At 45.6% G+C, this 25,267-nt stretch overlaps 1 protein-coding gene across 1 annotated transcript; it reads right to left on the minus strand.

The window, feature by feature from the left end:
- Window positions 1-6,328: 6,328 nt before the first annotated feature.
- Window positions 6,329-21,203, minus strand: PROKR1 (prokineticin receptor 1). The gene is made up of 3 exons (XM_036334290.1): window positions 20,604-21,203; window positions 17,968-18,605; window positions 6,329-9,597 (listed from the first exon to the last, which is right to left on the minus strand). Exons 2-3 carry the CDS (start codon window positions 18,450-18,452, stop codon window positions 8,901-8,903), a joined length of 1,182 nt encoding a protein of 393 aa, XP_036190183.1. The 5' UTR covers window positions 18,453-18,605; window positions 20,604-21,203; the 3' UTR covers window positions 6,329-8,900.
- Between the last annotated feature and the right edge of the window lie 4,064 nt (window positions 21,204-25,267).

Below are 25,267 nucleotides of genomic sequence, written 5' to 3' on the forward strand. Positions count from 1 at the left end.
AAGAGAAATATGCTATAAAAATGGAATATTAAGATAATCAAGAGTCTTCTTAGCAATTAAAAAATATGAAAACAGAAGTGAAACACTAAGTAGAATGGAAGCCTTCTAGAAAGTAGAGCAAGCCATAGCTTTGTAGCTGGTATTTTGGCTTTTAAACACTCGCCCCCTCCACCCCTGCCCCAGTCTCCACCTCCCACCCCCAGACTATTCTCAGTGCAAATGGACAAGAGCTTAAATTTTAAATCCTAATTTAGAGTCACATTAATTCCTTGCTTAAAACTCTCCAACAAACTCCCCTCACATTTAGAAGAAAATTCCCACACTTTACCATGGCCTGTGAGGTCCTACATGATCTGGTGTGTAGCCTTCTCACCAATGTCAACTCCAGCCATACCTGCTGTTTTTCATCTCACCAAACTTGCTTCTGCCTCAGGGCTTTTGCATTTGCTGGTTCCTCTGCTTGTAAAGCTCTTGTCTCAGATCTTTGCAGAACTGTTTTCTTAATTTCAAGTCTCCAAGAAGCCAAGTAGTCTCTGATCTCCCAACTTAAGCCACCTGCAATTTCTTTCTGCCTTATGCCAAGAATTGTCACCTGCTGGGCCTTTATCCCGCTTTTTTTTCTCATAAAATGTATCACTATCAGAAGTTATAGTATACTAGAGGCCCGGTGCACGAATTCATGCATGGGTGGTGTCCAACAGCCCCGCCCCGATCGGTGCGATTGGGCTGGGCCGATTGGGCCGGGCCAGCTGGGGGAAGGGGCCAAGGGCAGTTGGCTGGCCGACCCCACCCCCTGGTCAAACTCCCAGTTGAACTCTGGGTCGAGGGGACAATTTGCAAGTTAGCCTTTTTATTATATAGGATGTTTATGCATGTGCTCTTCTTTGGTTGGTTGATTGATCCAGACTATAAACTCCACAAACACTGGAACTTTGTCTTGTTCACTGTTGAATCCTAAACTCCTACATGGTACTGGTACAGAGTAAGCATGAAATAGATATTTGTTAAATAATTAATGCAGGATTATATTGGATGGTAAAAACAATCACGCAGCTACAATGACTGTTTTTATAGAATGCCTGGGTTTTCAATCTGCAAGGTAATAAAGGAAACATTTTTACAAAGCAAAGGAAATTTGGTTTCATTTTCTTACTCCCATAGCACTGGATGGGGGTTAGCTAGCTGCAAACATAATATCTGGGCTGAACAGTGTGCTCTGAGATATTTTCTGTGAGCCCTAATGCTGTCTTACTTCTGGCACAGCCTCGAGCAGGGAAGGGGAGCAACAATAGCACTTCTATTAGCTAAGTATGTAAATAAGCCAGCACTGTCCCTGCTTGTTAACTGCAAGCTAATACAAACGCTTCCACAGAGACACAGCAAGAGAGAAGCATTCTCAGTTCCAAGTGAGCTAAGTTTTCCAGTTCTTGACCCGGGGCTCAGAGGGAATTCTTTGAAGAAATTAGAGATCAAAAGTGTTGATCTCCCTTTTCACAGATGGGCAGGTTTGTCTCAGCTCCAAGCCCTAAGGACAAGGAGGAGGACGGATCTTCTTTAAACCATGAGTTTTTTTCTGAGAAGAGCATTTAAACTGTCAAGTCCCATGGAATATTTCCATTGTAATAAGGAGTGTGGAGAGAACAATGAAAAGAAATCTAGTGGTAGTCCAAATATCTCATCTTATCACAAACAATAGTCTCATTCCCCCAAAATGCCATTTTCCCAAGGAAGAATTTGGCAGTTGCTTCAGCATGACAGTGCAGGGTTGATGACTGGAGCCTAGAACCCAATAGCAGAGGGAATCCAGAGTCAGGGGCATAGAGTTGAGAAGGCAGCAAGACTATGGGGTGGATGGAGGCTGCACACTAATTCCTGAGGACGTTTTATCTGAAGACCCTCCTAGCCATCTTAAAGTTATTAAAAAATATCTGGAGGTTCACCTAGAATGAGGTATGGTTTATTTTACAAAGCGCCATTTTAAGAGTCTGACTTTTTTTTTTTCTTGGTAGAGTCTAAAAGTAAAAACACCAAAATTCAAATGCCTACTCTAATTCAAGAATTTTATGTTTCTGTGTATGCCCAGATAAAGATGACCTTCTTTGTCCTGTATTTTTTCAATACTATTAAAAAACAAAATGTACTCATTATGTTGTTTACTATTTACTGCTGGTCAAACTGTTCTTCCTTGAAATTCATGGAAAACTCTGGTCAACACATTTCCTAAACAAAAGGTCAAATAGCTATCAGAATAGTTTCATGCCTCTTACTGAGAACTGTTGTACCCTGGGTTTCTGCAAGCCTACTCTCAACAAATCATCTATTAATTTTAGCTTTCTGGTACTTGCATTTCAGAGAGCCCAATTGTGAAACAGAGGTACTCACTTCTCTACTCTCCACAGCCTCAGAACTCCCATGTTGTGACCAATTTGTGGTCTTTTCTAATTAATGGTGTATGGAAGCCGACAGCTCTATTGGCTCCATCTGCCCTACCTGTTTATTTTAGCTGTAGGGTCAAGGGCAAAATCCCAAAAACTTTGTGCTTAGATAGAACTCAGATGACGAGGGAGCCAAAAGGTGGAGTCCTTGTCCTCAAACACTCCTCTGCCCATTAGTAGATTTAGATGGAATAAAGTAAAGACCAGATCGGGTAGTTTCATCTTTATATCATTCAGAGGTTTCCCTTCCAATCCTTAACCTTGTCTCTTTAAATACAAAAGTGGAAGAGACCCACGACGCTTACAGAATAGCACAGCTTACTGACCTCATACTCTGAAACCAATAAAAAGCTTGGTTTTAAATTGTGGGCTGACTATATACTAAACAAGTGACCCTCAGAAACAATATTACTACCCAACTCATTGGGTTATGAAGATTAAATAAAATCATGCTTTTAAACTACTCAATATAGTACACAAACACTTGATTAACTAGAATTAATGATGTAGTATATTACTATAATTCATGTCATAAAATCAAGAAAAAACATTTAAGCAATTCATATTCATAAAAAGAAAAACTTGCCTATTATAAAGAGGATTCACCTTAAGTTCAGGTTTAAAAATATTTCCTCATAGATGTGATAGAGAGTAAACTGGAATTGTTCAGATTAAATTTTTATTAAAGTACTAATATGCTGGAGAACATTGATATCCTGTTCATGTAGTTTGACAATATAACCTTTGTTGAAAAGATGAGGATTATGTGGAAGACAAAATGTTGTTGAAGTGAGCTGTTACTGCCATTCTAGGTGCCCAGGTAGGTAGGAATAGAACTCTTTCATTAGTGACTGAAATTAGATGGAAGTTTATTTTTATCTCACTTAGGAGAAGTGTGGAGACAGCTTGTCCAATGTTGATATGGACACCCCAGAGTTATCATGGGACCATTGTCCTTCCAGCTCTCTGGTCCACCATCCCCATGGTGCAAGCCTTGTATCCATTGTCTAAAATGGCTGCATTCTAAACAATAGGATTGTAAAAGGAAAAGAGAAAGGCACTTCCCTCCTTTTTAGGGAAGTTTCATATTTTCATAAGTTTCCTCCTAGGTTTTATTGGCATGGTCCTCTTAGCTGCAAGGGAGTCTGTGAAATATAGTTTTTACTCTGAGCTAATAATTTGGTTCTCCTACTAAGAAAAAAGAGGGTACTGGAGAGAGGAAGGAAGCTAAATTTCCTAGCTATACTACATTCATTCTTCTTCTCTAAAATATTCTTTAATAGCTTTCCCTTCCTGGTTCCTCTTTCTCTTGTTTCTCAATGGCCATTCTACTTTTTTCTATAGAGTCTGTCCTTCCAATTTTTCATCCACTCCAAAGACTTCAATTGATGAGTTTATGTGAGGAGAAAAAGGCAGGTGGCCCAATCTAATCCCCTTGTAAACCTGTTGATCACTGATCTGGAATAGACTAATGAAATTATATGAAGAGTTCTTATTGGTGAAATCCTCTTAGCAGAATATCCCTCTTTCAGGATTACTGATGTTAAATAAAACTAGAATCTGTGGATTTATGACTCATGACCTCTAAAAAATGTCACAAAATCCCTGTGATGATCTGTGTAAAAAAACACAAGTGGCTAAGGAACTTATATGCATACTAGAGGCCCAATGCACGAAATTCGTACAAGAGTAGGCCTTCCTTCCCCCAGCTGCTGGCACCCAGGACCAGGGCTTCCTCCCTCCAACTGCTGGCAGGCACCTGGGACCAGGGCTTCCTTCCTCCAGCCACCGGCAGGCACCCGGGACCTGGGCTGGCTTCCCTCTGGCCACCTGCAGGCACCCAGGACCCGGTCTTCCCTCTGGCCCCAGCTTTGTCCAGAAGGATGTCCAGAATGACATCCAGAAGGACATCTGGTCTAATTAGCATATTACCCTTTTATTATTATAGGTATGCATAGCCCATGGACATAGACAATAGTGTGATGAAGGCCTGGGGGCCAGGGCAAGTGAAGGGTAGAGGGGGTCAATGGGGGGGGGGGGGAAGGGTGACATCTGTAATACTTTCAACAATTAAGATAAATTTAAAAAGAAAACACAGCCTTAGCTGGTTTGGCTCCGTGGATGGAGCATCGGTCTGCAGACTGAAGCTCCCAGGTTCAGTTCCCTGCAGGGAACATGCCCAGCTTGTGAGCTCAGTCCTCAGTAGGGGGCATGCAGGAGGCAGCCAATTGATGTTTCCATCTCATATCAATGTTTCTCTCCCTCTCACTTTCTGTCTAAAAAATAAATTTAAAATCTTTAAAAAGAATGTTTCTCTTCCCATGTGGAGTATTTCCCCTTTTACTTTTCTACACCCCACTTGTCCAGTTCAAGTCTCATCTCATCCAAAAGCCTCCTCAACCTTTCATGTCTTCACTGACAACAGCAGGAGGTAGCCTTCTGATGCCTCTAAACTCTGAACACAGAAGCCTGCCCTCCATTCTGGACATTCAGCCAAAAATGGCTTCTTTCTCTCTCTCTTCTGCTTTCCTAGGGCAGGGCAAGTGTTCTCATGAACAAGGTGTGGTATCTTCCTTTTATAGTCATAAAGACCCCCAACTAGGCAAGGTAAAGAGCAGTGACAAACATTTTTTAGTTCTTCCCTGAAACCTCCTGGTCTCTAAGTCTGTGCTGTGAGTTCCCAGGAGTAAGATGAGCTAAACTTGGCTTGCAAAGGAACCTGGAATGTTTCTGCTAAACTCCTTAAGGGTCTCAAGAGAGGGCTAGACTGCAGTTGAATAGTCATCTCAAGGATTCTTGGAACGGATCCTTCCTTTCCCAAGATTGATACTCTTTGCACCCACAAATGCTGTGGTAGAAGAACCCTGGAGTGAGCTTCGACAGACTGGAGGGGGTGGGGGTGGGGGTGTCTTAATCCTGGCTCACACAGTGACCACATGTGTGACCCTGAACATCTCTTTCCCATTCTGGGCTTCAGTTTCATCAACCATAAAATGAGTAACTTAAATTTTTTATTCTCACTTACACTTGAGGAAAGAGAGTTGGATCATTCTTTGTGGACACATTCCAAAATTTATTATAGTTTTCAAGGAACAGAGCTCATATTTATAATTTCCTGGCCATCTCACAAGGTTTTTAGTATTCTTTCCCAAAATGAGCATGGAACTTGTTTCATGCTGAGGGCTTGCTGTGGGGACCATCACATTGCCATGCTTTAGTGCCTTGACTTAAGAAATTATTTTTAACTGTGTACTCATTAGGCAAAATTTCTAAAAGCTTTGTTGTAAATATGCCTTTCTCTTTTACTTAAGAAAATGGTTTGACTTCACAAAATCACATCTTTATCCTTCTACATATGGCAATGTGCATCTCTCTCTGCGTAATGAAAGTACGTAGGGAACAGAAAAGAAACACAAAAGCAAAAATGTCAACTTGTTGGGCTTGCCACCAGTTTTTGGAGAAGCCATCATCTGGGCAGGCAACTGCTCGGTTCAGTGAATCAACCACTAACCTGAACAAGGCTTGGTGTTGTAGGTTCATCTCCTGGTTCACTTTGCAAACCTTAAGCTTGTTCAAAGGTTTAACCTTAGCTTATATAACAGGCATAAGCAGGTCCTCAGATTTCCAGTCCTGGCACTCAGATGCTAAAAAGTGTTAATGGTTTTACCAACTGAAGACTTCTAGGAAGACATATAAATCAATTAAATTTCTTTAGGATGAAGAGAAGTTCATAGGCAATATGAACATGAGATAACACTGTTGTCACAATTCATCTGATCATGGAATCAGCACTTATTTGGTGTTCGCTCAAAGAACCATCACACCATCACTAGGAAAAGCACGGGGGGTGGAAATTACAGACACACTATGTTGAATGATTATATGCTTGGGATTTTTTATTTACTTGATAACTACACAACAATTTCATTCACTGTAAAATCACAATCAGATACAATATCTACAATTATTACAGGTAAATGAGGTTTTTTTTAAAGGTACATTTTAGGCTGAAAAGCCAAAAGAGGTTTGGTTGTCACATCTGAAAATTTCCTGTTTAATACAGCCAACTGCTGTTTAGCATTCTGAATGGAAAGGTGAACATATTGACAACAAATGATATCATTTTATTACTTTTAGTGTAAAAACTAACTTTCCTGATTTAATAATGCAATATGTGATTTCATAAACAGTAAGGATTGCCTTCCAAGGCATATTGGATTTAGGCTAGCATTTTAATTCGTTTCTTTTTTCTCCGAGAGTGTTCTGATTAAACGGTAGGGTAAATATGCTGGGTGATGAATGGAAAAATAATAGCTTTTTAGAATGTATCTTCCAGAGAAATAAAATGACTATAAGTAATAAACTTTGCTACGAAAAATTAAGAGTTGACTATTTTGGAGGGGGAGATGCACAACACAGGTTTCACTTAAATAGCATTATAAATGTGTTGTTCTAGAATTATTTACGAAGAAAAGGACAAGTCCATTCTATAGCTATACACCCTCATGAAAATAAAAAACAGACTGAGACACAAATACCACATTGCCCAGATTCATGCTGGCTGGGGAACAGGCATGGGAAGATGGTCAGCGCTTCCATGATCATAAAGATGCTTTTATTCTAAAACCCTGAGCTTGTCTTCTGACTGGAAACCGATCTACCATGTCCTTTTATACTTCGGCCACCAGCTTTCACTGCCTTCTTGTACCAACTTATGAAGAACATAATGCATACAGCACTGCTGAGAGGTGTAAGGGAACAATTTATACAAAGGAGACCAAAAGGGGTTGGTGGTGAGGTTTCTAGATACATAAGTCGAGCTTACAAGTTTTCCATGCCCAGGCACGTTACACACAGTTATTAGTCTCGCTTTTGATTAGTTGTGTGGTTGAAAGAGTTTTTCCACATATTATCTCATTGGCTATTCACAACCACCTCCTCAGTAGCTACCTTCAGCCCCTGCAAGAGGCTTTACCCAGGGTCACAGAGGCGACAAAGCCAAGGCTGGATCAGATCTTTTGGTTCAAAAACTCCACATTCCAATATTCAAAACACCGAACTAAGGAGGTGATTGGAAAGTGGGACAAGCGCTCAGGGAGCCCGTAGACTCACTGAAGCTCATTGTTAGCTGACCCTCCCCCCACCACCATTTGTATGTCCCTTTCTTTCCTAGGTACCCAGGGCCCTACCACTGACCTTCATCACCTGCCACTGGATTGCATGACTTCATGTGCACTGAGGAATGGAAATGTGATGGGTTATGCCTCCAGAAAGTGCCTCCATTTTAAAAAGACCATCAAGTTTTAATCCAAAGGAATAATGTCTATGATGGGATTCAGGCACCAGGGGCAAAGACATCTTGCCCTTAAATCGTACCAGTAAGGGTGAAAGCTGGTGTGAATGAAAAAAATAGCTGACAGCCACATTCATGAGGGGTGTGTCTCCTTTCAAACAGTCTATGCGTCACAAGCATGGAGACATGAGAAGGACGTAAGGAGAAGTCTAACTGGTCCAAATCAGAATAACTGAGAGGTGGAAGCAATATCACCCTAAGACCAAGAGACCCTGGACCCCTTCCCTGAGCCCCCCACACTTTCAGGGGTCCTCTGCCTGGACCCCTCCCATGGAGGGAGAGAAGGCCATGGATCCAAGGGGACATACCCATCCTGAGCCTCGCTGTTCCCCTCTTGACTTGCTCCAGGTACCCAGACCTCCTAATTCCCTGTCCCCATAGTCTCCAGGGTCTCTGCGGCCTCTTCCCAGGATCCATCCTTATAATCATGAGCTTCACTACATATGGGTCCTGAGCCTGAGGCGCCGCCATGGTGCAACATGGGGCAAGAGGGTCTGGATAGAACTTGCCATGTATACTGCGGTGTCCGTGTGCATGCGTGTAAGGCCCCTCACAGTGAGTGTGGGGACCAGGAGTGAGAAGAGAAGGGCTGAGGAAAGAACTGGGAGGCTGTCTGTATTCTTACTCCAACCGCACAAACGTCAGGAGTGAAGTCAAGCCTAAAGATAGTTGTAGAAATGGGTTACATCAGTGTCTGATGAGTCCCCGAGATTGTCCAGAGAGACCCTCACCCCCACAAACGCATGTACCACAGTCCGGATGCCTACTCAGGTCCCCTCTGCAGCCGCCTTACTCCAGGCTGTCCATGCTCAGATTTTTTTCTTGGTTTAATCCCTACTTCTTTGGGGCCATTCAGTGGCATCAACACATACGGGTTTTACCAGTGCCTCCTCTTTGCACAAAGGAGACGCTCAGTGAACGTCAGCCACTGGTGATGGTGTCCAATCACACGAGTGTTAGAAAATCTGAGCCTCTGGGACACCATGCTCACGTAGTCGTCCATGCACTCGGCCCTCTGCGGCAAACCAAGAGTTCTTGGGGTTGGCGGTGTGCATCGAAGTACCCGGGTCAGTGTCCCAAAGGCCCGTCCACACGTTTAAAGGCCCCTCGGGTTACTTCAGCCTGATGCAGTCCACCTCTTCGGTGGCAGGCACCCCCGCGGTTTTGAGATCGAGGTCCGCGCTGGACTTGCTGCCGTTGGAAGACGACTTCCAGTGGAGCTGCACGATCCTCTTGAGGTACTTGATGGTGTTGTTCTTGACCGTCACGAAGCACAGGGTGTTGATCATGCTGTTGCTCATGGCGATGCACTCGACGATGTAGAAGGCCGTGAGGTAGTGCTTCTCCTTCACGAACACGGCGGGGAAGAAGTCGCGCACCACGGTGAAGCCGTAGAAGGGGGCCCAGCACAGCACGTAGGCGGTGAGGATGCCCATGAGCACCAGCACCGTCTTCCGGCGGCAGCGCAGCCGCTTCCGGATCTGCTCCGTCTGGAAACCGGGCACGGCCTTGAACCAGAGTTCCCGCGAGATGCGCGCGTAGCACAGCGTCATGACGGCCACCGGGCCCACGAACTCCAGGCCGAGGATGAAGAGGAAGTAGGACTTGTAGTAGAGCTGCTGGTCCACCGGCCAGATCTGGCCGCAGAAGATCTTCTTCTGGTTCCTGACGATGATGAGAACCGTTTCCGTTGTGAAGTAGGCGGAGGGGATGGCGATGAGGACGGACACCGCCCACACCAGGGCGATCCAGCCCGTGGCTGTCTGATACTTCATCCGGGGCCGCAGCGGGTGGACGATGACCAGGTATCTAGGACAAGAACGCAAACGGGTCAGTCGCTGTGCCAAGAAAGTGCCCGATGACGAGATCTTTGCCACCGAATGGGGTGTGTGGAGGGAAAACGCAATGGTATAGGGGCTTTCCAGAAAGGCAGGCTTGAATTCGGACCCCCGTTCCACCCTCTTACCAGCTGTTGCAATCGCAAGCAAGTTTTGTTTCATCTCTCTGAATCGCAGTTTCCTTATCTGCAAATGTTTTTGTTTTTAAGGATGAAATATGCTAATGTATACACAATTCCTGGCATATACTCAATACATGGTAACTATTACTATTAAATGTAGTAATAACGCCTCCCATCCGTTTCTAGCCTGGCATGATTCCCAGGTCCTTCCTGTCTTCGGGATCATTCATTCTAATTAACCCAGAGTTTAGAGCTAAACGGGCCTGATAGTTCCAAAGACTTATTGGGAGAACTTGCTCCTTCCAGTGGAAGCAGTGGGCAAAGTTGTGTCTTCATTCCACATTTTTGAAAACACTGCTCTTCATGCAAAGGGGGAGGAATACATGTGATCATTTATTTTACTTTCCAGGTGGAAAAATAGAGGCCAAAGAGAGATGAGTGGCTGTCTCAAAGTCATACACCGTAGGACCCTTGGTAGAAAACATTTAACCCTGTCTGACATGATGGATGAGAAAATCAATTGAGAATATACATGCATGTATCTTTTTTAACCACAAAGCACCAGATAGGAAAAGATATTGCTTTTGTTCTCTCCCCCCAAGAAAACCACACTGCTGTTACCACAGAGGTCCAGGAGCAAAGACAGAGCACTTTCTGGGGGTTGTGAGTCATTTGTGCTGCATGAAAGCCTCCTTCCCAGGGTGAGTGCACATACTTATGCAGGAGCTTTGATTTCCTGGAAGGCTTTCCGATCTCGCAGGGGATGGACATTGGAGGAGAGAAAGATAGGAATGAAGTGGGAGGGAGTGACTAATCAACATTGGAAATAAACACATCCTCACTTGCCTACAGCTTATTCCAGGTAGAGCCAAGAACAAATGTGACAGGGGCAGGGAAGAAAGCCAAACCAATTATGTTTTTTGAAACCAATCTTTTTGAGTTCATCTTTCTTGGAATTTTGATCGGAAGAGGAGGTTCATTCTTATTTTTTTCTTCTGATTGTAATACTGCTGTTTCTGTCCCACCCTCCGCCCCCCAACCCAAGTACCCAGCTCCGTGGAGTGTGTCATTTGGAGAGTTAACTGGAGTGAGACTCCTGCTGCTTTATGGCTTCCAGATATTAGATGAAGTTGGAAAGGTTGAGTCCACCCTCTGAACACCCAGCTGTCTGCTTGACCTGCTCCACCACCAGCAGCAATCGTTGGCACTCTCGCCAGCCTCCTAGTGCTGAAGGGTAAAATGCAGTGTCTGCAGGGTGCTGGCAGTGCTTTTGTCAGTAAACATGTATGGGTCCTTCACAGAAGCCATGGCGCTCCTACAGTGAGTGCACCGAACTTGCTCTGACTCATACCAAAAACAAGGAACTTAGGGTTTTTGCTCTCACTAGCTCTCTCCCTCTCTGTCTACACCACCATGTTTCATTGATTACTTTGTCAAAGAGTATTTCTATATTTATACATGTGTAGTGTATGAATTTTCACTATATAATTCTATTCCTTCTTTTCCCAACAGTAACTTCCTACATCTTTATAATGTTTCAAAGCCAAAGTGTTTTTTCAATAAGTAGGAGAGAATGCTGACCTAGGAGTCAGAAGACCGAGGATCTAGTCCCAGCTTTGCCACAAACTTGTTATGTGAATTTGAGCCATTTTTCTTAGCCCTGTGGGCTCAATTTCCTCATCTGTAGCATAGGGATATTACCTGCCTCAACAACCTCACAGAGATACTGTAAGATCCAAACAAGCACTGCGTATAAACAACAATAAGCTATTAATACACAAGAAACTATTAGCGTCCTAGAATGTATTTTTTCAGAGCTATTCTGTATACATAGCAATTTTCTTTCACCTGTTTTTGCCAAATACTGCATTTGAAAGTTCTCTACTACTTTCTATTTTATTGGATACTAGAGGCCCAGTGCACAAAAATTTGTGCACTCGAGGGGGAGGGAGGGTCCCTCAGCCCAGCCTGTGCCCTCTCGCAGTCTGGGACCCCTCGGGGGATGACCACCTGCTGGCTTAGGTCTGCTCCCCGGGGGATTGGGCCTAATAAGCTGGCAATCAGACATCCTTCTGGCAGCCTGGCAGCCCTCGGGGGATGTCCACTTGCCAGCGGGGAGCAGACCTAAGCTGCAGTCAGACATCCTTAGAGCTGCTGAGGAGGCAGGAGAGGCTCCCACCACCACTGCTGTACTGGCAGCCATCAGCCTGGCTTGTGGCTGAGCAGAGCTCCCCCATGTGGGAGCTCACTGACCACCAGAGGGCAGCTCCTGCATTGAGCGTCTGCCCCCTGGTGGTCAGTGTGTGTCATAGTGACCAGTCATTCCCAGTCTTTCTGCTGTTAGGGTCAGTTTGCATATTACCTTTTTACTATATAGGATAGAGGCCTGGTGAATGGGTGGGGGCCGGCTGGTTTGTCCTGAAGGGTGTCCCGGATCAGGGTGGGGGTCCCGCTTGGGTGCCTGGCCAGCCTGGGTGAGGGGCTGATGGATGTTTGCAGCTGGTCACACCCCCTTCAGGGTGGGGGTCCCCACCGGGGTGCCTGGCCAGCCTGGGTGAGGGGCTGAAGACCGTTTTCAGGCTGACCTGCGACTGAAGCTCCCAGCCTCTCCTTTTTTTCTTTTTCTTTTTTTTATTCTGGGATTTATTTACCTTCTATAATTGAAACTCTGTTGCCGTCACTGGCGCTCCCAGCTCTGAGGCCACGGCTGGCTGAAAGCAGGTATCTGGGGTTTGTTTAGATTCTATAATTGAAACTTTGTTGCTTTCGGAGCTTAGAGCCGGGCCGCAGCAGGCAAGGAACATTGGCTTCCTCCATCACTGGAGCAGGCAAACCTCCTGCTCGCTTCAGCTGCGTGGCTGCTGGCCGCCATCTTTGTCGGCAGTTAATTTGCATGTCTCGCTGATTAGCCAATGGGAAACGTAGCGGAGGTATGGTCAATTATCCTTTTTGTCTTTTATTAGATAGGATATTTTACTGATTCTACTTATTTTCATATAAAAAATAACCTTCAGGTAATCTGTGACAACCCATCTGATAGTTTTTTTCATCCTGGCTTTCTCTGACATCACCCTAACTCTATCCACAGTCTGAGTTCCAGGAATTGAGCAAGAGGCTGTCCAAATACATTTACCAATAAGCAAATTGCAGAAACTGCTTTAAGGATTGCCACCAGTCTTGGGTATGCTAGGATCAAAACTCGGAACTCTACTTGCTTATGTTTGTAAAGCAGTTTACAATTTACTGAACATTTTCAAATCCACTTTCTCATTAGAGTAGGTAAGAGAGCAAAAATACCCACTTTACAGATAAGCAGACTAAGATTTGGAGAGGCTAAATAACCTGCCAAAAGCCACACAGCTAGAAATTGATGGGACCATGATGCAGACCCATCCATCTCTTGCTCCAAATGCAGTGAGTTCTCAAATATGCCATTTGTCCCTACCCTTTTCAACCAAAGCAAGCAATATCCCTTCATCCTACCCTTCTCCTGACATCAAATAGTCCTTCTCTTTTCTCTCCATCACAATTGGTTTCTACTTATTGATGTTCCAAGGAGTCAGGCAGTTGGCAGCTTATGAGTACGCCCTTGGCTTGCCCTGTGTGTCTACCACTACACTGGCTCAGGTCCAGATCCACTTTGCACCAACAAAGAATGAAGGCTGATAGACAAAGAAATGCCCAGGCAGTAATTGCCTGGTGATAGTGGGCTGGGTGATTAAACAAAGAGCATCTGGGCTCCCTCTCTATCCCTAGAACCCAGCCCCAGATCAAACCATGGAAGTGGAGGTTGCAGTAGTTACTAGACCATTCATAGGATGGGCAGGGATTGCATGACTTACTCCTTGGGCCAGCCAACTCTGACCAATAATCTCACCGGGTAGCATTTGTCGGACCTGGGACTGAGAATGATTACTCATGCCTTACTGGCCTCATTCAGACAGAAGAGGAGAGCTGACAATGGCAGGCAGACTGGTAAGTTTCCCCTGGATTTGGGGTAAAAGAAGGAAAGGTCCCACAATGCCCCACATGCTATGGGATCTGAAGGATACACCTCCAGGACAGTACAGGTGTCTCTACATCAAAGAAACCAAGATTGGAGGGCCAAGGGTCCTCTGATGACCTTTTTCAGTTTCCTGCTGCCATCAGATCTGACTCCCTATGTCTAGATTTTGAGATCTTCTGGAATAGGACCTTATCCTTGACTTTCCAAACGTTCTTTGCCTCTGCCCTACATCCTCTGCAAGGGACCTCATGCCTCAAGCCTTCCCACTTCTAGGCTGTTGTAAACACTGTTCCTCTTGGAAAACCTCTCCTCTACTTTGCGGATCACAATTTGTTAAAAGCCAGTTAAAAAGCCCTCCTCTTCCATGAAACCTCCTTTAACTCCTCAGATACACGATGATCTCACCCTTCTGTAAATTTCTTTTAAAATGTATTCTTTATCCTTTAACTGTTTCAGAAGTGTCACCTCACTCCCCACCCACCTCTCCCACTTTAGGTGGTGAGCTCCAGAGAGCAGGGACCATGTCTTACTTCTTTTATAAGCTTTTGCTGTCTGTGAATTATGGGCATCTAGGATTTTAGTGAAACTTCACTCTCAATAATTCCTGGCACCAAGCAAATAGAAATGTAGTCAACCATGGCGGCAACCCTCAAAAATATTGTAACCTTATTTGGAAAAAAGGACATAAGTGTGTTTACCCAGCATGAGACTGGGAGACAGCCTTGGGCTCAATAATGGAAGGTTTCAAGAGCAGGCGAAGGAGTTTGAGGCATAGGTTGTAGACAATGAGTTCTTTGAGGTCTTTAGAGCCAGAGAGGGGAGACATACAAGACAGAAGATTAATTTGGCTGCAGTCTTGCTTTATTCCCTCAGGCCACAGGAGCCTTCTCTTTGTTCTTAGAACCCATCAGGTTTGTTCCTGTTCAGGGCCTTTGCACTTATTATTCCCTTTATCTGGGATGCTTTTTTATCAGTCTTCACAAGGCTGGCTTTTTTTTTCCTCCGCCATCTTTTAGAGGTAGGTTCAAAAGTCTTCTCCTCAGACACACTTTTCCTGCCTCTACACCTGGTGTCTCCCACCCTCAGTCACTCTCAATGTTTTAGTGTTTGTTTGTTTTTGTTCAGAGTATTTCCCATGCTCTAAAAATGCCTTTCTTGTTTGTGTGCCTAACTGCTCACTCTCTCCATCCCATGGATGTAAGTTCCATGAGGGCAAAGAATTTTTTTTCTTATTCACCATATCCCCAATGCTTAGAATAGTATCTGTCACATGCAGTCGTTCTACAAAAATGCATTGTTTGAATGAATGAATGAATGAATGAATGAATGAATGAATGAATGAATAGGGAAGATTATGAGGGGAGTAGGTTGACAGAGAGCAGAGCCAAGAAACATGGAAGGCCAAGAGGAGACTATGATAGTCCAGCCCTGAGTGAATAGGTGGGAGGGAGGGGTAAGTATTGGTGGGATCTGGAAATGAAACGAATGCTGGAGAAAGGAAGAGAGTGGCCAGGACAGAGGAGACTTGCTAGTTTAGATGCCTGGAAAACCAAGGAACCAATAACAGAAACAAAGAAGTCCAGGCAGATAGAAGAGTAACCATTCTGTTCTGCTATATCTTGATAGCAGTGTTTCTTAGAACCCTTGTATTATTATCTTTTAAATCACATCATTAAAACAATCACTTCAATGAAAACAAAGAAATATTCATTCATTCATCTGTGTGTGTGGTTTTTTTGTTTGTTATTCCTTTAAGGGTTAATTCAAGAACTATAATATCCACTGTTTATTTAGTGTTTATTCTGTTTTAAACATTGTTCAAACAATTACATATATAATTTAATCCTCAAGGCAACCCAATACATTAGGTTTTCTTATTATTCCCATTTTATACATGAGAAAACTGAGGAAGAGTAAGGTCAAATAATTAATATAAGGCTAATAGGTGGTACCACAGGAATTTAAACCCAGGCAGAATAACTGCTAACATTATTTTCCTATAGAAATTTCGTTTTTAAAATGTACTTTTATAACCATAGGTATATTGTTATATCAAGATAACAATTAGTTGTCCAAAACTAAACAAATCAAACCTGAAAATCTGATCAAATCCTGAACAACACATGAGACCAGACAATAATCAATGAAGTCCTTGACTAAATTGAAATTAGATAGTAAAGACACATGAAAATAAAAATGATTTGAAGCAAAGATTACAAACATCAATAGAAGAACTTAATGTACTGGCACAGCTAGTTAGTTGGCCAAGGCCGTTGGATGGCCCTGTGCAGGCAACAATGCTTTCCTCCAATGTCTGGGTGCAAGTTTTCACTCACGACTCCATTCTGAACAACAGCAGTCTCTATGATGCTGTGCAGGTTCCCCAATTAATCTTTCTTATTGTATTTAAATTGCATTATATAAACTCACATGGCCAGAGAAATGCCTGCAGTATTTCAGACAGGCAAAGTTTAGTATGAAAGTAGGATAAGGACTTGTAGGAGTTCAGTAGATCAACATAGATCTCTCCTCTTATATGTTCAAAATAACTCAATTCCCATGAATTTGTCCTTGAAGCCACTCTCCACTACAGTGTTACACCTTTTGACAAGTGGACCCCCACATGATGAAATGGATTTCACCCAGAGAGCAGGTCAAAAACCGCCCCCCCCCACGCACCCCACACACACACACACACACACACACCGCTGTTAGTGGCTGAGAACACCCCTTGTGAAAAGATGTCTAGCTAGAATGAAACTTCAGGAAATGACCCTGTATACTTTGTCCTGTTGATGTACTAAGAGAGGTGGTAGTAGCTTCTACTTGTAGAAAAGGTCAAAGATAAGGTCCCTGGAGCTTTCTTCGACAGCTATGAAGGGGACTTAAGGGGCAGATACCCAGCTTGATTTCTCCCTCCTGCTCCTTCTGTAGGTCCGCTCAGGGTCCATCTCTGGATGGACAATATACTGTGGGGCTCTGTGACTCATGTGGAAGACCTTGGCCAAGAAGAAGTAGCCCTCTGCAGGGATGACCCTCTAAGCACCTTCTATGGGTGCAGACCACAGGCTATTTAAACTTCTAACTCCCTGACATCATCCTTCCCAAGGCTCCACCCCTCAGTGGCTTTAAAGCCTGCTTCCCTTTTAACCCCCTTTTCCTAGGAGTGGTCTCTTTCCAGGTCACTGTATCCCTGCTTGTCCTGCCTATGGCTCCAGAAAACAGGCTCTATTTGCTGTGCTGCCTCCCGGAACATTGTTCTGACTGTGAGAGACAGGCTGAACTCCACCAGAGCCCCGAGGCCATGGAACAGGGAGAACATGTGTGCTTCAGGCTTTCTGGGTTAAGGGAGAGAGACGGGCTGTTCAGATTCAAGTACACGGAGGCCTGATTTGACCCTCAAGGTAACTGTCTCTACACTGTAACAAGGTGTTTTGTAATTAGAGGCCAACTTTCGGCAGAGGAGCTTGCAAAGGTTGTCCTGAGGGAACCAGAAACCACCCTGGTCATTAGCATAGGTGATTATCCTAAATGAAAAAACTAAGCATAACCTCAGAAAGATTTGCACTGATCTCACTGATTTTATTTACCTTCACTAGAAATAGGTCTTCTATGCTGCTGCATGCAAATGTCTGAAGAGGGGCAAACAGACTAATGCAACAACTAAGAATAAATAAGCATATGCTTTCTTTTGGGTTTGTTTTTTTTTTAGTTTGTTTGTTTTTCAAAACAAATCCCTCAATCTTATTTTAAAATCAGCTGGTGCTGGTGGGGCTGTATAGTTCATATTTCAGTAGAGTAAGTCTTAATAAGACAGAAACCGCCGTCAAGATTTCCAAGTTGACTCAAGAGTTACCTGCCTAGCGTTTAATCTTGTCCCTCCACACCTACTACCTATCTCTCCCTAGACCTTGAACAGATACAACATCTGGGAGCATAACCATAGCAGAGGGATCCAAAGCCTTCCCACTGCCCAACTCATCGGGGCTCTGCTACCTCCTGCCTGCCCAAAGCTGGAAATCTAGAACCCTTCTCACTGTCAGTCAATGAGCTACACTTGATCTTAGCAAAAAGGCCAAGAAGCCATGGGGCCAACTTTTGAGCCCTTATATATCCACATCTATGGTGAATACAGATATCTCTCATTAATTATAATTGCAACTAACAATTCCAATGCCCCTTCCTTCGTTGTCCCCACCGTCCCCTTACTCACCTGTCGATGGCAATAGCCAGCAAAGCATTGGTGGAGACGTAGAGAGAGACAGTACGCAGGTAGTTGACGGAGGCGCACAGGATGTGGCCATGCTCCCAGGAGAGCTGGCGCACCACGTAGTAGTCCATCTCAAAGGGGCAGCAGACAATGGCCACCAGGAAATCAGAGATGGCCAGGTTGGCAATGAGTAGGTTGGTGAGGTTGCGAAGCTTTTTGTAGCGGGCCAGGGCAGCAATGAAGATGAAGTTGCCAATGCCACAGACCAGCATGATGCCCACCAGGGCCATGCCAATGACAATCTTGGCAGCAAAAAAAGTCAGAGAATTGGTTACATCCTCATCTTCATCCAAGGGCATATCATAGTCGCCATAGCTGAAGTTAAATGGGAAGGAAGCAGCCTGGGCTCCGTGGGGGTCAAGCACAGAAAGGAAGCCAGTGGAGATGTTGGTGGCATTCTCATCCATGACTCCTAGGGTGATCTCCATTTGGCCAGGTGTGGCCTTGAGCAACACAGCTGGGAATTCCTCTGGGATGAGGCCTGGGAAGCTGATGTCTTCTCTCTCTGCTGACACTCAGTTCTGTCTTAATGAGTCAGAGTGTCCCTGCTAGCATCTTTGGGGTTCAGCTCCATCCTAAGCCTTTAAAAGACATAAAAAATAGTTGGCTATACAGCTGAGTGAATCCAGCCAAATTTAAAACCATCCTGTAACCCAAGCAGATCCATTAGCCACCTGCTAAGAGTGAACACTGGGTGATGGAGTGGAAATAAAAAAATAAAACAGTGAGAGAAAAGAAATTTATCAACCACATACCCATTCATTCAGGGAAGATTGGATTGCTGTAGAGACAATCAGCACTGCCTCTGTTTATTTCCCTTCCACTGAAGACTCTGAAATGTTACACTTTTTCTCAGGGACCAAAGTTGGGAGGCTGAAGAGAAGGAAAGTGACCTGCTCCAAACTCCATTTCCTGTCCTGACAGCCTGGACTTTGTCCTTGTGGAATTGTCCCATTCCGTTGCTTAAAAGAAGTGATTCTGAATACAATTGAAGAGGGAGGGCTCTGAGACAACCCTGTCTGCTCTCCAGGAGTTGGTCTCTTTCCTTCTGGCAAAACACTGCTCTAAAATCACAGAGCCTCCTTGCAGCTACCCTCCCCGCTCCTCACTGGGCTTGCTGTCCCAACATACAAGTCTGCGGGGACCCTACAAGCCACCCACAGTCTTTACCAAGGCTCGACCCCAGGCAGAGGCCATAGGGTAAAAGTCACAGCCTAAGTGCTCAATGGCTTAGGAAGGGGGCTCTGGAGCAAAATGCTTTCCGTGGCTGGTGTGTGTCCTGAGGCAAATAGCTTAAACACTCAGAGTTTCAGCATCCTCCAGGCAGATCAATGATGTCTGTAAAGCAAGGAGGTCCTTGGAGACGGAGGGTGTTACACCCTGGAACTGTACACCCTAGAACTGCAAGAAATGACTATCGAATGCTCAGGCTTCCCAGTCAGCTGCAAAGAAGGGGAGGGGAATCCTAACTGGATGACTCCATCACACCATGTAACAGGGCTGAGATGGGAGAGGGAGAGGAGAGAGGGGAGGGGCTGTCCTCTGCACTGCTGGGGACAGAGAACAACAGGAAGTCCCCTCTTCCCTGCCCTCTCCCCTAGTCCCAGTCCTTCACAGGCTTGAAAACATCAGACCAGGTTGCTGGGGTGTAAAGGGAGGGCTGGAGCCTGGGGAGCCCTGGAAATGCCAGGAAAGCCAGAGAGAGGAGATATGGAAAACCTGAGGTTCCTGGCAAAGGAGACCCCTCGGACCCCAGGAAAGCCTGCTGCCCAATTCCTCAAAGATGAGACATCTGAGCTTGTCTTTGGGGGGACCAGGGTTAAAGTTTCTCTGTATCCCCAATTAAGTTTAGCCCCATTCTTGCCTCTCTCCCCAGTTCCTCCCCACCCCCGCCCTGTTCGGTTTCTCAGGGATTTTTTTTCTTCCTCTGAGCCTTCAGTTCTGTCCCTCAGGCCTTGCCCTCTGCCCCTGTCAGGTGTGAGGAGCTGAATGGTCCCAGGGACCAGGCTCGTAGCCCAGACAAGTACCCCAGACAAGTACAGCTGCAATCCAGGTGGGATGCTCCATGCCCCTTGCAGACCCTGTGTCTTGGAGGCGTGCCACCTCTGAGGGTAGGGTACCCAAAAGCATGTCAGCCAGAAGGCTCAAAGGCAGGTTTTTAAAACTTCTTGTGGGGCAGGCTGTTAGATTTTAGGATCTGGGGAGAAATTGTCCAGCGGTCTTTAATCCTTAATTCTCACCTCTCCCAGAAGAACCCTATTCCCATCAGTGTCCTCTGGGGACCCTGCCGGTTAGCGCCGGCCCCCTGGCCAAACCCTTCCTCCGCCAAACCTGGAAGCCACTTTGCAGCCCCTGCTGATCAGCCCTCGCCTGCTCTCAGCTTTGTCCTCGGCGCTTCGGAGGCGACACCAAAGGGCAGGAGCGGGTACCCGGCTCCCCTGGAGAATTGAGCTCCACTGCCAGTCTCCTGAAAAGCCCCCTCCACACGCAAGGCCACTGCCCCGCCGCGGCCGGTGCGGCGCGGGGGTCCTTGGAGCATCTCCCCGGGCATCTCCCGGGAGGGCGGGCGCGCTCCGTACCTGCGGCATCCCCATCCCGGCGCCCAGCGGACCAGGTCGCGTTTCTTTATTCCGGGTCCGAGGACAAAGCGGCTTCTCCCGGAAAAGAACAGGTCCCTTTTCTCGTCCTCCTCTTCTCCCGGCTCTTTTCCCGACTGCGGCGGGGGTTGCGCTCGTGCCGCCGCGGCAGGTCCGAGGGCGGGCGGCTCTGCCGCGAGGCCACCCGTGTCCCGCGCCGCCTCCTCGCTGTCTCTGTCCCCGCCCCGGGTGACCGAGGGGCACCCAGGCACCCGAGACTGGCTCCGCAGGGCGTGCTCGGGGTCCGGGCTCCAAGCGGGGGTGCCGAGGAGTCGCCGGGCTCGCACGCGGCTGGGGACGCTGGTGCGGTGCCCGGGCAGCTCCGGGCTGGGACGCGCGGGAGGGGGCCGGGCCGGCGGGGGGCGCGCGTTCCCGGACTCAGTCTCCCGAACGGCCGCCTCGGGCGGGACCCAGGGCGCCCGCGCTGGGAGCAGGGCTCAGTGGGGACTCGGCGCCGGAGGTGCCCATCGGGCAGGGCTGTGCCCGCCCCAGGGCCAGGGACTTCGGGGCTGTCTCACCTGGTCAGCCCCGCGCGTCCGCCAGAGTGGGTGGACACGGCCCGCTTCGCTGGTGAGGCTTCAAAGCGCCGGGAGGAGCCTCCGCCCCTGCCCATAGCACCGCCCGCGCAGGACGCGCTGGGACCCACCCGAACCTCCCTCGCTTGGATGAGCCCAACTGGACACTGGGATCAGCATCAGTCGAGCCGCTGGGATACTGTGTAAGAAAGGCTGAGAGAAGTGCTTTTCCCAAAGCAACCAAGTGGGGGCGGTGGGCAGTGTGGATGCTGGAAGGCGGGGGGCGTTCCCCACCCACCGGGGATGTCTGGTCAGAAGACTAGGATGTCCAGAGCTAACTCACAGAGCACAACCTCTGATTTCTCAGAAGTCTGTAGACTTCTCAAGAAGTTAAATACAGAACGACTCTATGCTCCAGCAGGTCCGCTTCCAAAAACATTGGACGCAGGGACTAGGATACTTGTACACCAATGTTCATAGCAGCATTATTCAAAATAGCAAAAGATGGAAAGAACCCAAATGTCCATCGACGGATGAATGGAATTTTTTAAATGTGGCATATACATGCATTACAATGCTTCTCATCCTCAAATAAAAAAGAAATGAAGTTCCTTTTGTTGATGAGAATGTGGAGAAATTGAAGCCCTGTGCACTGTTGGTGGGAACGTAAAATGATACAGCCACTGTGAAAAGCAATATGGCACTTCCTCAAAAAGTTAAAAATAGGATTACCATATGATCCAGAAATTTCACTTCTGGATATATACCCAAAATAATTGAAAGCAGTGTCTCAAAGAGATACTTGCACACTCATGTTCATAGCAGCATTATTTACAATAGCCAAAGATGGAAGCAACTTGAATGTCCATCGACAGATAAATGGATAAACAAAATGTAGTGTATACATGCAATGGAATATTATTTGGCTTTGAAAAAGAAAATTCCGACCTATGGATGAACCTTGAGGGCATTATTATGCTACGTGAAATAAGCCAGTCACATAAGACAATACTGTATACTTTCACTTAAATGAGGTACCTAGCGTAGTCAAAATCATAGGGACAGAAAGTAGAATGTTGGTTGGCAGGTAGTGGCTGGAGGGATAGGGAAGGGGAAGTTACTGTTTAATGGGTACCCAGTTTTAGTTTTACAAGATGAAAAAAGTTCTGGAGATGGATGGTGGTGATGGTTGCAACAATATAAATGCACTTAATGCACTGAACTGTATACTTAAAAGTGGTTAACATTGTAAATATTATGTGTATTTTATCACAATAAAAATTGTGGTAAAATATTGATACATGCTACAATATGGGTAAATCTTAAAAGCATCATGTTAAGTAAAATAAGCCAGACACAAAAGGACAAATATTGTGATGCTGTGTACCAGGGGAGGAGAAATGGGGAGTTATTGTTTAATGGTCACAGACTTTCTATTTTGAATAATGGAAAGTTCTGGAAATGGATAGTGGTAATAGTTGCACAACATTGTGAATGCACTAATATCATTGAATTGTACACTAAAATGGTTAAAATGAGCTAGAACAGCTCAGACCTACTTACCAAGGCATCCAAGACCAATCCTAGTTCGGCCTCCAATTGCCCCTGTTGGAAAGGGCGCTGCCTGGGATCTGGACCTTTAATCCACTTGCCACTATCAACTATGTGACTAGGGCACCCTTTCCTAATTTGACTCATTCAAAATGAATGAGTTGACTTGCACTAAGTCACTGCCAGATTCTAACACTTCATGTAGTATCTTCCCCTGGTCTATATTCTTCCTTGGATACCTTGCCCTGTCATTTGCACAATACTTGCATCATTTGCAAAAATGTCACAGCCCTTATACATCTCTGAGCCTCATGTCTGCTGGGTCATGGAACATGGTAGTGGTTAAGAGAATGACATATGGAGTCAGCTGCCTCCTCTCTACCTAGCTCTGCACACAGGACCTGCGTGCTGTGGGTGGTATGGTAACCAAAGCCTAGCTTGCCCATTTGTAAATTCCAGGTGACAATAGCTCCTACTGCATAAGTTTGCAATGAGGATTAAATAAGGTAAGGTAGGTAAAGTGCTTGGCACAACGCCTGGTGCTTAGCAGGCACCTGATAAATACCAGTTGTTATAATCGCTCTGTGATGCTTTTCGTATCTTGCTCCATGAGATCTTAACCACCCTGGAGACCTTGCTCATGGATCATTTCTTCCAGGATGTATTCCTTGATTCCCCCAATGCTTTCATGTCTTTCCTTACCACTTGATGCCTCTCATTAAATGCACATTTGTGTACGGATTTGCTTTCCATCTTGCCCTGTTGCCTGAGAAAGGGCTATGTCTCATTCATTTTTGAAGCCTCTTCTACACTATTTCTCAAACTTGCTTAATGATAAGAATTATCTGGAGTTCTAATTAAATGTACTAATTCTTTGGTCTCACCCCACACCCAGAGAAGGGGCCTAGAAATCTGTGTTTTTAACCAGCACCCCAGGCAATTCTTATTATCAAATTAGTTTAGGGATCTAGAGACCTAGAACAGAGCCTGGTACAAGATAGACAAATGTTGATTTGTCATTCCACATAGCAAATGTCTTCCAAACTACCACTCAAAAATCAGAAACAAAGCACAGACTGCATTAGTTGTCTGTTTCGGTGTAACAAATTACCCCCAAACCTAGTGCCTTACAACAACAAACATGAATTTTCTCTCAGTGTCTGAGCATCAGGTGGTTCTAGGATCAGGGTCTGTCATGACATTGAAGTCAAACGGTCAGCCAGGGCTATAGTCAAATCTACAGGCTAAATCAGGCGGAGGATCCACCTCCAAGGTCACTCACAAGGTTGTTGTTAGGTCCCAGTTTTTCGCTGGTGCTGCATACTTTAGCCATGTGGGTGCAGTCATAGGCGGCCTTCCCCCATTGCTTCTATTATAAGCTGTTCACCACAAAAAACAACAAGTTTATAGAGCCAAGAGGTGGGGATCCTTGGGGACTGATGTGGAGGCCATCTTGGAGGCTGGCTACCATGTATGCGGACCTTAGACTTTTCCTTCTCCCCCTTCAAAGACCTGGCAAAGAAAGGTACTTGAGAGTAACAAAGAAGGTTAGCCACAATGAAGAAGGTTTTTACCTTCGGAGTAGGGAGGCCTTAGATGATTTCTGGAGTTAAAGTCAAGAGGAAATAGTTGGGATAAGGCGTTGGCCAAGGATCAGCATGGGGAAAATGGAATAAACGGACATAGATATAGTTTGGCAAGTTGTATGCATTGCAGGTCCTATTGAGCAATAGTTTGAAGGGCGTGGTCCCTGCATGTCATGTTCTGCCAAAAGCTTCAAGAGATCCCTTCCATCTGAGAGACAAACAGCCATCAGAGCCCTGTTTGAATAGTGGTTTCTGTGTCAGAGTTAAGCCAGGACTACCTTGGATTAGAGCAAAATCTGGAAGTAAAAGAGTTAAAAAAAAAAAAAAAGGAAGGGAATATACAAAATCAGTAACTCCAATGATGTAAATTTTTTTCAAACTTGTGGCCCTCGGACACTAAGAGCCTAGAAATTTTTTCCTGTGACTAGGCAGGGGTGGGCAAACTTTTTGACTCGAGGGCCACAATGGGTTCTTAAACTGGACCGGAGGGCTGGAACAAAAGCATGGATGGAGTGTTTGTGTGAACTAATATAAATTCAAAGTAAACATCTACACTAATAAAAGAGAAACATGGTAATTGGCGTATGACCGCTACCCTTTTCATTGGCTAATCAGTGAGATATGCAAATTAACTGTCAGCCAAGATGGCGGCCGGCAGCCAGGCAGCTTGAAACTAACATGAGGCTTGCTTGCCTCAGTGACAGAGGATCGTTGGAGGAAACCAACATTTCCCGCCTGCGGCTGCAGGCCTCTGAGCCTGCAGTTTGAAACATTTTAACAAATACCGCTGGACTTCAGCCAGCAGATTCGCAACATTGTATGCAAAGGCCAGAAACCTACTTTCAGGAGCGGAAGCCTAAGAGCTGGAGCCGAGCCTCAAGCTAAAGCTGGCCCAGAATAAAAAAAAAAAAAAAAAAAAGGAAAAAAGGAGCGGTTGGGAACTTCAGTCACTCCC

The sequence above is a fragment of the Myotis myotis genome, unplaced genomic scaffold (assembly GCF_014108235.1).
Source record: "Myotis myotis isolate mMyoMyo1 unplaced genomic scaffold, mMyoMyo1.p scaffold_m19_p_14, whole genome shotgun sequence".
Taxonomy (NCBI): domain Eukaryota; kingdom Metazoa; phylum Chordata; class Mammalia; order Chiroptera; family Vespertilionidae; genus Myotis; species Myotis myotis.

Bases quoted from the DNA above. Each gene is read 5' to 3' on its own strand.
- PROKR1 (XM_036334290.1), bottom strand. From the start codon at position 18,452: ATGGAGATCACCCTAGGAGTCATGGATGAGAATGCCACCAACATCTCC. The intron at 9,598-17,967 runs GTGAGTAAGGGG...TTCTTGTCCTAG, and splicing joins CTGGCTATTGCCATCGACAG to ATACCTGGTCATCGTCCACC.